Here is a 13,333-nt window from a genome sequence, read left to right as displayed (position 1 = left end):
CATGCTATGTAGCAGCAGCAATGGTAGGAAAGCTTGCCATATACAGTCAAAAAGCTTTCTGTGTTTCTTGTTTATTTCCTACTAGCGATCACAAACATAGTAGCTCGTAAGGCTAATATAATCTGCAGAAGATAGATATTAGCGCGCTAATAATGGGCTATTTATACTTGGCTATAATGATAGAAGGACCGTTACCTTTGGTTCTTACTGGCATAGAGCTTATAGATGAAATCGACGCCACATGTCTGAGCATCAAACTAGAAGTTCTCTTATTTCATGGCAGAAATAATGGGCACAAAGCATGTTGCAATTAGGGTCAGGAACTGCGAACGTAGGACAAAAATGTACTGTGGATGTGGATGCTTGCTATTTTCCAATAAGCCTGACCAAATCACACTTTAATTTGCCAGCCTCTCATTCTTGCAAGACAGTCGTGTAATGAAGTTCCTCGCAGACATACAATTCATTATATAATAGAACCATGAACCTATAACAATACATAGCAGGCTCTATTGCCACCATATGGTATAGCCATACCCTCATAATATTTACAATTGTACAAACATAGAAAGGAAGAGACCAATTATTCGACGTTGTTACAAGTGGCTGGATATCCAGTGAGTGTGTCGTCGTTTGTATTGAGAGCGGGGATTATCGAAGTCCATAATCATCAAGTCTAGTCTAGACCAACTGATGGCATGCCGCTGTCAGATCCGGAAGCTCCAAATGAGCCAACGCTGAGCTCGTCATCTGCCGCAATCATCTCCGCCAGTATGTCCAGTACAGGTTTTGGTACCTAGCTAGGTCAGAAATCGTCTCCTTGCAGTACATCTTCTATTAGGCTTACAGTTTTATCATAAATCGCAATCAAATCAGAAGGCTGAGGATAAACCTTCAAAGCCTTGTAGAAGCAGAGCGCTGCTTCAACGTTGTCCGTACCTGCGAACGGTAAGCATGCAATTAAGTCAAGCTCATCAAGCGACTTGCCTTCACCACTCAGCCCTTCTCCTCTCGCAACCTCCTGCATAAAGTATGCTTCTCTCTCCTCTACATCGGAAGGAAATCCTTCCTCCTTCGCTTCTTGGACTGCTTGTTTTATGAATTGCCTCTGCTTGACTGTATGCGCCTCTGCCTCCTCCTTTGCTGCGCGCGCTAGTCGCTTTGAGTCCTTTTTCAATTGTTTACGGAAATTGGGATCTGTCCGCCGGCGATGGTCAAAGTAGATGGCACTTTCAATAGAAGTTAGCTTCATAGCACATCAGTTGCTAATTCAAAACTCATTCTTCGAGTCTCTCAGAATGGCTTTGGATTCAACGCGCGATTTCGGGGGTACGAACTATGCTACATCATGAGTTAGCAGCATATACAGGTTTTGGAGCTTCGAACATACCCAAGAAACCAGTCGCAACTGTGCCTACCGTGGCCGCGACAATCGTACTTGTGTTAGGCATATTAAAAGACGAGCGAGAGCCGGATGCGCAGAGCTCGATGAATTTGGTATAAGGCTTTGAGATGAGAAGACGTCGAAAATAAAGCAGCAGAGTAGGAAGGTCAAGCTTCGGACCACCCAAAAAATAAAGTAACTCGACACACGCCCAAGGCGACTTCGGATGTCGTAAAGGACCCGAAGCGCAGCTTTAGCGTGTTGCTTGCGGCAAGCAGACAAGGATCTCTGACAGCTTGACCACCTCGCGATTCAGCTTCCCAAAAGTTTACGGAGACAACAACTTCCAATTTTGAGAATCAACTTGCAAGATGTCAGAATCGAAAGGAATTTCTCTGAGGACAAAACGAAAAGGTGGCCGTCCGGCAATCAGCGCGCCACAGCAAATCTCTGGTCCGGTACCACAGGTTGAAGGTGCTCCACGCAGCACTGGTGGAAAGGCATCATTCGAAGCTGCTCCTCCGCAGTCTCGTCCACCACAGGCGCGGCCACAAATAAGTGGAAAAGTAAGTGATTGTTTAATAATATAGGGCCTTTGTTGACTTTGATACGCAGACATCTGATCTTGTCAAACGAAGATATTCCACACGATTTAACAACTTACCGAACGACTTTGATGCAACCGCACCTCCTGTCCCTTCAATACCGTCAATTCCTAGTCAATATGCACCTACAAGTGCTAGCAGAGGAGGCGGTCGAGGGCCCTCGCCTGGCAGGGGACCAGGACTGACTGTTGATGTTAAAGCTTTAAGGGACCCAAGTTTGCGACCAGAAAAGTACGTGGCTAGTTTGCTTGGGACTGCGTCGGAGCAGGAAATCGATGAGTACCAGCAGTCTTTGAAGAAAATGCGTAACCGAACATCTATCGACCTACAGCAAAATGTCTACCAAAATCGAACCCAGTTCATAAAGATCAGTAAAGAGGCGGAGAAATTGAAGAGTGAAATGCGTGCTCTCAGGAATCTCATGTCCGAACTTAAGACCAACACCACAGCCCTCAGGACCGCGTCATCGCAAGGATCTGCTTCCAATGACTTCGAGACGGGTTTTCCATCAACTCTAAGTAAAAGAGATAAAAGGAGTTCTGTCGCTGACCGCACAGCAATGTGGAACTCACAGCTCCAGGCCCTATGGAAAAATGTTGAAGGCTCGCAAAAGTTTCTACCTGCTCTTCCCGGCAGACATGTAGTACAGAACGCCGGTATGTGGATAGAGTTGGACAGCGCCACCTGGAAGTCAAGGCGAGCAATGCAATTATTCCTTCTCAACGACCATCTTCTAGTAGCGTCGCGGAAGAAGAGAAAGGTTGAAGGTAGTGCTGCGGATCAGCGAAATGCCCCCTCAAAACTTGTTGCGGACAAATGCTGGCCACTTCTAGACATAGAAATTGTTGATCTGGCAGGAAGTAGTGAGTCGATGGGTAGTAGAAACAAGGTTGGAGATGCCATATCTATCAGAGGCATGGGTCAAGATTCGCACACCTACAAGATGGAGAAACCCGGCGATAACGATAAGCGCACCTTAATGATGAACTTCAGGAAAGCAGTCGAGGAGCTTCGTAAAGGACTTCGATCGGAGCTGGAGTCAAGCAATAAGGCCAAGGAGACTATCAACTACTTTGCTTCCCGTGACCCTGGGCTTCTAAAGAAGACCGAGTTGCTCGAGACCTTGTCTGATATCAAAGACATGCTTATCGACGTCGACGGTAAGCAGCAAAATCTGCGTTGGGTGGAAAGCCAAGTCGATGAACTTGACATTGATATCGCGCTGCAGCGATTTGGTGATGCCGTTCAGCGAGTAGATAAGCTCAATATACTTGCTAAAGGTTTGAAGAGCAACGCTGTCGCCCAGGATTTTATAAGTTTCAAGGCCGATGAGAGAGCCACCAAGCTTGCAGGTCTTATCACTCGTGAGCTCGTGGATACCCACAACGAACCAAAGAAAACTCTGCGCAACATCACCTGGTTGGCTAGGTTAGGATTTGAAGACCGTGCAAGAGAAGCTTATCTTGAGGCTCGAGGAAATACGATTCATAAACGTTCCAGGTAAGAGAAGATCTTCTAACGTGATATCTAAGACTAACCGCAACAGGCAATGCATATTCGAGGGTAATCTCAACCAGTATATATGGGAATTGTCTTTCGTATACTTTACTATCATCAAAAATACGGTCTCAACATTCCTGCAATGTTTTCCACCGCTTTTGATGAGTGCTTGTGTAAAATGGGCAAAGGAGCAGGTGGATGACTTCAATACTATCCTTGCACGCCAACTCAGTAGCACTGAACGCGAAGGTCAGGTGTGGACGGAGTGTATAGATCAGGCACGAGAGCATGCAAATATGCTTTCAGAAGTTGGCTTGGACTTTAAGAGCCTCATTGGTCGTGATCCATCTACCCAACAGAGAATCGGTGGCCCAGCGGGACTAGGCTTATCATAGTAGTGAAAAACGATGGGAGCTGTAGCCATCAACACTTAGATTACCATGGTTGAAACTTTGCGATCTATTTCGATAAAAAAAAATAGTTGGCCAATAATTGTGACCGTCGTATTGGTCTTACTAGCTCTTGAATCATGCCTGCCGAAACTTTTACAAGAAGCTGGGACATGCGGCGACCCCTGCAAGCGAAGGCGCACGCCAAAAGGGCCAACCTTTATCACACCCCTCCGTGCCATCTACTCTAGCTAACATCAACATTGTGATACCCCAATAATTCATCCTCCACATCCGCCGTCTCACCTTCCACAGCCTGCATCTGCGAGATTCAGGTTGCGCCTAACGCGAGATTCTTTTTCCAGCCCTCGACTTCACTCGGTATCGCGACCGCCCTTGTCGTCACTCGAGGTCCCCGCCATCAACGCCCACCGCCCGATCGTAATACCCAGATCTGCGCTTCGAGAGACACATCATGGATACCAATATGGAAGATGTTAGCAGGGCACCAGATCCACCAAAGTTCTCGCCTGTGTCAGAACCGGCCACAATACCTACTCTTGATGGTTGGATCGAGAGCCTCATGCAGTGCAAGCAATTGGCTGAGGTTGACGTGCAAAGGCTCTGCGAGAAGGTACGTGTAATTCGCGCTTCTCAACAGTTTCGGGGGGTTGCAGAGTGACATACAGCACGCGTGAAGATATTCTAATGGCGCGTTCAGGCAAGAGAGGTGCTTCAGGACGAGTCGAATGTACAACCAGTGGTAAGCATATCGGTCTAAATTGAGTTGTTATAGGACTGATCTCAAACCCCAGAAATGTCCCGTTACAGTCTGCGGAGATATCCACGGTCAATTCCATGACCTGATGGAACTTTTCAGAATTGGTGGACCCAACCCAGATACCAACTACCTTTTCATGGGTGAGCTCAATGCAAGCGCTCCAGCATCCACAGGCGGGCTGACTGTAACATCTAGGTGATTATGTCGACCGAGGATACTATTCTGTTGAGACTGTCACTCTTCTGGTAGCCTTAAAAATCCGATACCCTCAACGCATTACGATTCTTCGCGGTAACCATGAATCTCGGCAAATTACTCAAGTCTATGGCTTCTACGACGAATGCCTGCGAAAATATGGAAACGCAAATGTATGGAAATACTTTACCGATTTATTCGATTATCTTCCTCTCACCGCGCTTATCGACAATCAAATTTTCTGCCTCCACGGGGGTCTATCCCCAAGTATTGACACCCTCGATAATATCAGAGCTCTCGACCGTATTCAAGAAGTTCCGCACGAGGGTCCAATGTGCGATTTGTTATGGTCTGATCCCGATGACAGATGTGGTTGGGGCATATCTCCTCGAGGTGCTGGATATACGTTTGGACAGGATATCTCTGAGGCGTTTAACCACAACAACGGGTTGACACTGGTTGCCAGAGCCCATCAGTTGGTCATGGAGGGTTATAATTGGTCTCAGGATCGGAATGTAGTCACAATCTTCTCTGGTATGTCAACCTATTGTTGCTAATGGTCCAACACTAATTCTGCAGCTCCCAACTACTGCTATAGGTGTGGTAACCAAGCCGCCATTATGGAGATTGATGAACATCTGAAATATACCTTGTAAGGGCAGATATTCCCTGCAATGAGGCTCTGCTAACTAATATAGCCTGCAATTTGACCCCTGCCCAAGAGCAGGCGAGCCGATGGTTTCACGACGTAAGTTTCCCAACACCCCACGATTTACCATGCTGAGAAAAATTAGGTACACCCGATTACTTCCTTTAGGTAGTGAACATCAAGAACAAGTATATCACTCCGACCCACGCGTTATGATAGTGCTGCAAAAATGAGAAGCGAAGAAAATCATGTTTGTGTACAAGAAAGCACCTTGGAAACGTAGTCAAAGAATACGTATGGACTCTGTGATCATGAACAGTCCTGGTCGAAATCGATAGCCCCTTTTGTAGACTTGCATTAGACTTCTATAGGAATGCAAAAGCGTTTGACGAACAACTTTTTTGATGCTTGTCCCAATAGATAGGGAAACTACCAGAATGTCACTATAACTTACGGTCTGGTATAAGGTTCGGCAAGGAAAGTGCTGTTTGGTTCCGAGAACTCTGTCATACTTGCATATCCATATAGGAGCTGATTTTCACGTTGTTTCTGAGACTTCCGTTCAAATTTTTTGTATAACAAACGGACCATATCTTCAAAAATGACGAATCAGTATTTCTGGCATATAAATTCCAAAGCGAGAATTTTCCAGATCTCGAAAAAGTAGTTAATTTATGTGGATGTCTTGAAAACTATTACTAAATCTCGTCGGAACTGTTTTTAACGACACATTTGTTTCTCTGAATGGAGCTCAAATGAAGTGGAACTCGCAAAAAAGGAATATTATCACGCCCGACGAGAGGCTTGAACTCTCAACCTTGGGCTTAAAAGGCCCACGCGCTAACCAATTGTGCCAGCCGGGCTATGTGATTGGTTGAATTATGAAGAAAAATTGTTTTTTATAAAATATACACCTCAATCAATTTGTGGAGAATGAAGGCCGTGGTGACGGCCTGATTCAGTCAGCGTTGAAGCGAGATGTGGAGGAGAAGCAAAAGCGGCGTTATTTTATCTCAGAATCAGTGGAGAACGGGTGCTGCTCTTTGGTGGAATGGGGTCTGATAATCAGCTAATAAGGACGCTTGTGGGATCTATTTATAGAAGGGAGTTCTCAGTCATTGAAGAGTTATGGGATGTGATGATAGTATTGATGCACCAGGAGATTATTTATTTTGTGTTGCAATTCTATGCAATGGTGTCGAGTCGTTGAGAAAGAGTTTTGAAAGGACTTTCCCGCCGCCCAATGCTGAGACCATAATATTTCTCTCTAAAGTACTCTTCCGGCTTCTGTGATTCTGCTCGGGCTCTATATCCTAGCCAATACCGTCTCTGGACATATACGGGTTCAATAGTAAATTCAAAGACCGTTACACTCCCTTTCTATTCACTAATACATGTTAGAGCCGTGCTCTCTTCCTCAGATGCTTTTCTCCCGCTCAGTCTACAACCTTGCCGAGCCTAAGTCGTTGAAAGAAGCTTTCATCGAATTCGTCGTCTTAAGAAGAACCATGTGGGCATACACTAGACGAACTATATACTTAAGGTTGCTTTAGTTGCGGGGGGTAAGGATACTTTACTCTTTAGTGCTTCATCGTAGTAACTTACCTGTTTGGGTATTTGTACGTCCTCAGGTAGGTTAGGACATGAACATCACATACAGTAATAAACACCTCAGGGCTCCTTAAGACATGAGGGATGGTGATAACGTCCAAATAGTTAACTTGAATTAAAGCTTTCAGTGGCTCCAACACGCTGAATCTGTGGATGATGGTGGCCAGTACAGATATTGAGTATGATATCTTGAACAATTCCACCTTGTTGGATCGTGGCCGAGGATGTTCGAGTCGGCTTCGCTGGCTTGAGTTGGATTCATAGAAAGTTGACGCTCCGGGAATTAGAGGCGTTTTAGTAGGCAATTAGCTATCTGATTAGCCTTTTACCCAGTGCATGATGTTGTGCAGATTCCATCTAATACAAACTTGTTTCCTGCTTCCCGTCTGTCGGTTTCTCGGATGTCCGTTGAAGTCCCTTGTAACGGCAAGAAACCTGTCGTGCTCCCGGTTAATGCCTAAGGCACAAATGAACTCTCCGTTTGCCGACATTTTTGCAAGTTCTCATTGGTCTCTGCAACCTCACAGCTGCTCCTCGGTGTTCAACTTCCTTTCTTCCCTTCATCTCGAATCACGATAACCGGTTAATCATGATTTGGCATTGGATATCAAATGCTATTCGTGCACTTTGCTGCAGAATAGACCAGCTGAGCATAATCTTACCAAACAATTGAAAGCGTCATGGAGGCGAGAATCCGACAATGTTCTACACCCAGGGGGGAGAGACCTTCCTTGATGGGGAAACGGGATTGTGCCACGATGAGATCTTCCTTTTGCTTGCCTTCAGTACTCTTTCATTTCTCTTCCCTTCAGTCTCCTACGCGTGTTGCTCTTCTATGATTCATCCCGCCAAGCGATTTTTCCAAGTTCTTCCACCATGACACATGTACAATGTACTTCCATTCATTGAATATTGCTAGTGATTCACCTTGCGGGATATTCAGCATCGTACGAAACTTAAGTTGCCAGAAGAGGGACGGTGTCAAGTTCATGTTCGAGATGTCTACAGTAGGAACAGTAAGTAACTCTTTCGATCTGCTAGAAGACTATGATTGCCAACCAGCTCCAGGTACCGAACAAATCTTCAGGTCCTCCCTACCCACCGAATTCTGCTCTTCTGGGAGGGCTTCCTGTAAAATCAATCGATGACCCAATTACGGCTGTCTTTCTGGCACTCTTCGTCCTTTGTGCTGTCGGACACATGTCAACTTTCGTGATTAACAAGAAACATGGAAGGCTATTTCCACTCTCAGCCCTCTGCTTCGGCTTTTGTATGGCACGAATCGTCACTTGCACTATGCGAATAGTATGGACGTCATATTCTAGCAATGTGCGAATAGCCATTGCAGCCCAGATATTTGTTCAGGCAGGAGTCATTATCTTGTATCTCGTCAATCTCATATTTACACAGCGGATATTCAGAGCTAGCTATCCTCACTGGGCTTGGAAGAAATGGTTCGCCCTCAGTTTCAACATTTACTTTGCTACGATTGTTCTTACACTGGCAGCTTTGATTGCCGTGAGTATACAGAGCTTTTATACTCTCGACACGAAAATACGCCGTGTCGACCGGGTTGTCCAACTTTATGGAGCGACATATTTTGCGGTTGCTGCGTTTCTACCATTGCCGATACTTTTATTAAAGCTGGTTATACCTGCCAGGGGACCTGCTGAGAAGTTCGGAAGGGGACGGTTTCGAACAAAGATAGGCATTGTAGCCTTCGCGAGCACAATTCTCACCTTAGGTGCAGCATTCAGAGCAGGTACTAGTTATGTTCCACGGCCCAGAAACAATCCTGCCTGGTATCATAGTAAGACGTGTTTCTACCTGTTCAACTTCACTATCGAAATTATAGTTGTCGCATTGTATCTCGCTGTGAGAATAGATAAGCGATTCATTGTCCCGGATGGAAGTCATGGGCCAGGCCATTATGCCAACGGAGTTCCAGAAAAGTCTAATGACAATGGCCTACCTCAGCATCAAACCGTGACGCGGATGAACTTTGGCACAGAGGAAAATGTCTTCTACGATACTCGGTCTACCATGGGTGGCCCTAACAGCGAATCGAGTCTTCTAAGAGAGCATCCTGATTCGAGATACTCCGCGCCTTCGTCGAAGTCACAATTGGAACCTTCGCGATCTCGACTACAATTTAACGACACTGATTCGGTTCAACCGGGCAGCGAGCCTTCCAAATTTTCGAAACGCACTGTTCCAAATATCAGTGTAAATCCTAACACACGGAACAATGTTGCGTCCGCCACGACCAGCGAGACTTCAGACGGCTTCGCCGAGGACTCCGCATACACCGATAATTCTATACCGAATCTATTTCCAATCGCACATCCTGGGAATCGAAGGTCACACGTTTCTGCCGTCACATCTGCCGGCGGAGAATCTATTTACGATGATGCGAGATCTCAGTTCAGTGAGGCGATGGACGATGAAAATACACGGCAGGAAAGTTCTAAGGCATGATAGTCTTATGAACAATATATGCCAATAGCTTGGCACGGGAAGCTGCTTATATTATTTAGTGGCGTTACATATGGGGACTTAGCATCATTATTTTCTTGAGGGAGGCGGTGGAGTTGCATAAGGGTTGAATAATTGCTATGCGCATTCGAGTGGCAGGATGGAAACCTACTGGTTCGATTTATGATCTAGGTGTGGATGCCGGTATTTAGCGGCAACTCATGGAAGCAATACTGAAGGAAAATTCGTTTTCTTTGGATGCAGGATGCTTATGATGGGAGTGTTGCTCATCAAGAGCATACAGTTTGGTAGCTATCACATATGGGGGCATTGTAGCAAGAATTATATAACATTCCAAATATCAAGTCAACTGCTTACTTGGGAAAGTTTCGAATCTTGGCCACGACGCCGGAGACAAGAAATCTAAACTGGAGAAAAAGCATAGCATGTCCCTATTGTTTAGCAAAACTACCTTCAACCGCGACTTTGTCAGAGAACATTGAGTTTGCTGCCTCTATCTGATTCCTCTTAATCTCAGTATCTGCAATTTAGATTCTTGCTAAAAAACAGGTGTTAGAATACACAATTTCAGAGTGTCGGCAATATGGACTCTATGGAAATCGATCACAACTTTTACAATCCTTTCAATATTTTTACTGTATCGTATTCAAATACGTTTTGGTGAGCGTAGTCAATTCGTACTTCAAAACGTCACTAGACAGCTAGATACGATTCTTCGTTATTTTTGCTTTCCCGGTCCACCAAGTATTAAACATATTGGATTGACTGGCACGGCAGTGATTATAGGCACTTAATCGAGCTAGATTAAAACTTTAGAATTTATCTAACTTGTTGAGTCGAATGAACTCCTAGTATTTCCGCAAACATCTTGAAGCCAACCATTGTTGTCCTGGTTGGGGTTCTCTAACCATCCACACAAATTTCGCTTTTCTCCTGCTCTCTTTCCACTCATCTGGTAATTCTGTCTCCCAAACACCACAATGTTCGAATCCTTCGGACTTATAAAGACCGAAACCAGGATCTGTCGACTCGACTACGCATTTCAACCCGAGCTTATCTGCTTGCGAAGTCCCCCATTTCACCAAAAGACGACCGGCGCCGCGGCGTTGATATTTTGGATCCACGGTAAGAAGATCAAGTGCTACAAGTCCTCGCAGTCAGCCCCGTTAAATCGAAGAAATTGGGTGTTTTAGCTCCACGTTGACAGTGATTGACTTACAGAAGAGATTCCCTCCACTTTCCCGAATAGCTTTACGTCTTGGAATCAACCACTGACGATATAGAAGCTGCGCATATCTTTTCTCGTCCTCATTTACCCAGAAATCGCCATCCAAGTCTTTCTCCTCCGGTATCGTGTCTTTGTAGATATTCCATTTCGCTTGCGCAATCATAAGTCCCGTCTCGGTATCCACGACTTTGACAAACGTAGTGCATGGATCGTTCTTCATCATGTCTATTAATCTTGAAGTCCCAATAGCGCGACCAGCTGTCGTTGGATGTGATGGGAACGTGGCGTCGATGTAGGGAAGGTCATGGCCGAATGCTTCGCTTATGATTTCGAATGCGCGTGCCATGTCGGCTTCGGCGCAGAGTTCGACTTTGAAGGCCATTGTGTGGGTCTACAAGAGAGTTCGCACGATGGAGAGTGATGAGAGAGGTGATAGTCAGAAGAAATCTTCGGGGATATAAATACTGTTAATATTTGCTGTAGTACAAAATAGCTGTTTAGGGCTGGGCCTTTCTTCTGTATTACTAACAACTCCAACCGGCATGTATCAAATCATTTGCGAAACAATACTGAGGTAGAAAAGTTCTGATAATATCATGGGACTGCTATGGTATGTTCGAAAAGTTGCAAAACATGGTCATTGTATTAGGAGTCAGAACTCACAGAACAGTTACAATATAACGAGCCACCGTGAAGTTTTCGAGGATCTCACTGGGCACCCCATGATAAGATAACTTTGGTGGTAATCTGAGACCATCACTAGAGTTTCCCAAAGAACAAGACCTTGCGTGTTCGTTGTCAAGACGAGCTACTACGGACTGTTAAACTGCTAGTCGTTCTATCTGTGCCACCACGTCGTCACATTACCTCGCGAAACTGGTAGACTTGATGTTACCTTTTATTATTGAGTTTTATATGTTGTGCTCAATTTTAGATGTTTGTGTCCAAGACTCAAATATCATGAATCATGACTGAACATGGTACCACTCAGGAACCGAGATTGGCATGTATTGTCCTACTTGAACAGGCACTAGCATATGGATGAGTTGCCACAGAAGACGTTCAAGATATCAGACCTCAAGTGTTACAATGATGCTAATCAAATGTTTCTACTTCATTATAATTGGTGACGAATGTAACCTTTTGTGCTGAGAATCCACACCGTCACCTGAAGACAGTTGCTTTCAGTGATCATCACGACCTTTCAACCCTACGAAGCTTTGAAATCCTTCCATGAAGTCATTAATGACGATGTAGAACCGTGATCAAAAGGGTACATTATTGAAAGGATGTGACTTTTGGTTACTTACCCCTTTTGCCTCGCTTAACCAGGCTAGTAACCTTTCGTACATAAGTTAACTTGTCCACTAATCCTAGGACTATAGAAATTCATTGTTTTCAAAGTGCTTCAAAGAATCATAGTCAACTAGTCATTTGGTAAGTGATTTCGCTGCCCTTTTTTCAATCAGACGATAAAACTCCATTCCCAGTATTTCAACCGATTCATGGACTCGCCTGACAAATCCGGCCTCCCAGCATCATCGGCTTTTAAATACGAGTATGTGACTGTAATTGATAAAGTTGCTGAAGGAGATGGATTAGGCTGGTCCTTAGAGTCTTCAGAAAAGGTGAGCTGTTAAGGCCCTGTTTACTCACCTGAAAATCTGACATCTTTGTCAAATTATTAGAATAGAATAGGGCTCCCTGCCTCGGCTTTTGACGGTTTTCTGGGGCTCCCGCTCGCTAAAACTTTAGTTCGGACCCCACAGTAGGAGGTCAGTGCTAATTATCAACTTGTGATTTTTTGGGTGAGGAATTCTAACAATTGTGAATAGTAGTCTCGAGGTTCTTTTACTCTTCGTCGTCGAAATCGATAAAAACCCTAACTTTTTAAAATAGTAAACCTCGTGTTTCTTTTTGTATTTCTAATAAATAAGTATTTATTTTATATACTTACGACTAATATATAAGGTATTTTGGCGGCCTCGTATAGGGTATTCGGGGTGCTCGCTACAGGGCGTTCGGGGTACTCGCTATAGGGTATTTAGCGCACCCTTGTTCTCTAGGTTTTAGTCTACTTTGACCCCTACTAGCCTTACGCTAATATTGAAAATTCGATAAAGAATTGTCAGTTTTTTAGGTGAGTAAACAGAGCCTAAATTTGTTACCTCCATGCTCAATTTTAACATTTTCCAGGCAGAGCCCGCATCATTAACAGAGATCTTGGCATATGAGGGATCCTGCGAGCAAGCTGGTGCGTTCAATCGCATGATTCGCGCTATGTACCGTCTGCCGTACAAAGTAGAGAGCTATTCTCATCTCAAACTCAGGGCAGATATTGCCGAGTATTACCGTGCTTTGCCTATGGTATCAGCTACCCTAACTGATGCGTTAATACTCAGCCCTATTCTTGAGTATCCAGATCAGATGGCACCTGAGACTTTCAGGACTTGTACAAGGAATTCATCAAAAAGGCGTGTGAATTCATGTTCCTA

The 13,333-nt window shown here is 44.7% G+C and overlaps 5 protein-coding genes across 5 annotated transcripts; 3 read left to right on the top strand and 2 right to left on the bottom strand.

Annotated features, from left to right (window-relative positions):
- Positions 1-676: 676 nt before the first annotated feature.
- Positions 677-1,451, bottom strand: GLAREA_09486 (Mitochondrial import receptor subunit Tom20; the record flags this gene model as incomplete). Its single annotated transcript, XM_008086083.1, has 3 exons — positions 677-796; positions 848-1,229; positions 1,387-1,451. 3 exons carry the CDS (start codon positions 1,449-1,451, stop codon positions 677-679), a joined length of 567 nt encoding a protein of 188 aa, XP_008084274.1.
- A 304-nt stretch (positions 1,452-1,755) lies between these two features.
- Positions 1,756-3,884, top strand: GLAREA_09485 (Cullin repeat-like protein; the record flags this gene model as incomplete). Its single annotated transcript, XM_008086082.1, has 3 exons — positions 1,756-1,950; positions 2,000-3,489; positions 3,536-3,884. 3 exons carry the CDS (start codon positions 1,756-1,758, stop codon positions 3,882-3,884), a joined length of 2,034 nt encoding a protein of 677 aa, XP_008084273.1.
- Positions 3,885-4,353: 469 nt separating this feature from the next.
- GLAREA_09484 (Metallo-dependent phosphatase) lies at positions 4,354-5,671 on the top strand (the record flags this gene model as incomplete). The annotated part of the gene is made up of 7 exons (XM_008086081.1): positions 4,354-4,512; positions 4,600-4,641; positions 4,694-4,799; positions 4,855-5,388; positions 5,434-5,506; positions 5,553-5,602; positions 5,649-5,671. The coding sequence occupies 7 exons, from the start codon at positions 4,354-4,356 to the stop codon at positions 5,669-5,671; spliced, it is 987 nt and encodes a 328-aa protein (XP_008084272.1).
- Positions 5,672-8,161: 2,490 nt separating this feature from the next.
- On the top strand, positions 8,162-9,592 carry GLAREA_09483 (uncharacterized protein; the record flags this gene model as incomplete). The annotated part of the gene is made up of 1 exon (XM_008086080.1): positions 8,162-9,592. The coding sequence occupies one exon, from the start codon at positions 8,162-8,164 to the stop codon at positions 9,590-9,592; it is 1,431 nt and encodes a 476-aa protein (XP_008084271.1).
- An 866-nt stretch (positions 9,593-10,458) lies between these two features.
- On the bottom strand, positions 10,459-11,220 carry GLAREA_09482 (Acyl-CoA N-acyltransferases (Nat); the record flags this gene model as incomplete). The annotated part of the gene is made up of 2 exons (XM_008086079.1): positions 10,459-10,751; positions 10,830-11,220. 2 exons carry the CDS (start codon positions 11,218-11,220, stop codon positions 10,459-10,461), a joined length of 684 nt encoding a protein of 227 aa, XP_008084270.1.
- Positions 11,221-13,333: the final 2,113 nt, after the last annotated feature.

This window comes from Glarea lozoyensis (genome assembly GCF_000409485.1).
Source record: "Glarea lozoyensis ATCC 20868 chromosome Unknown GLAREA4, whole genome shotgun sequence".
NCBI classification, from domain to species: domain Eukaryota; kingdom Fungi; phylum Ascomycota; class Leotiomycetes; order Helotiales; family Helotiaceae; genus Glarea; species Glarea lozoyensis.
This window is presented reverse-complemented; position numbering and strand designations above follow the sequence as displayed.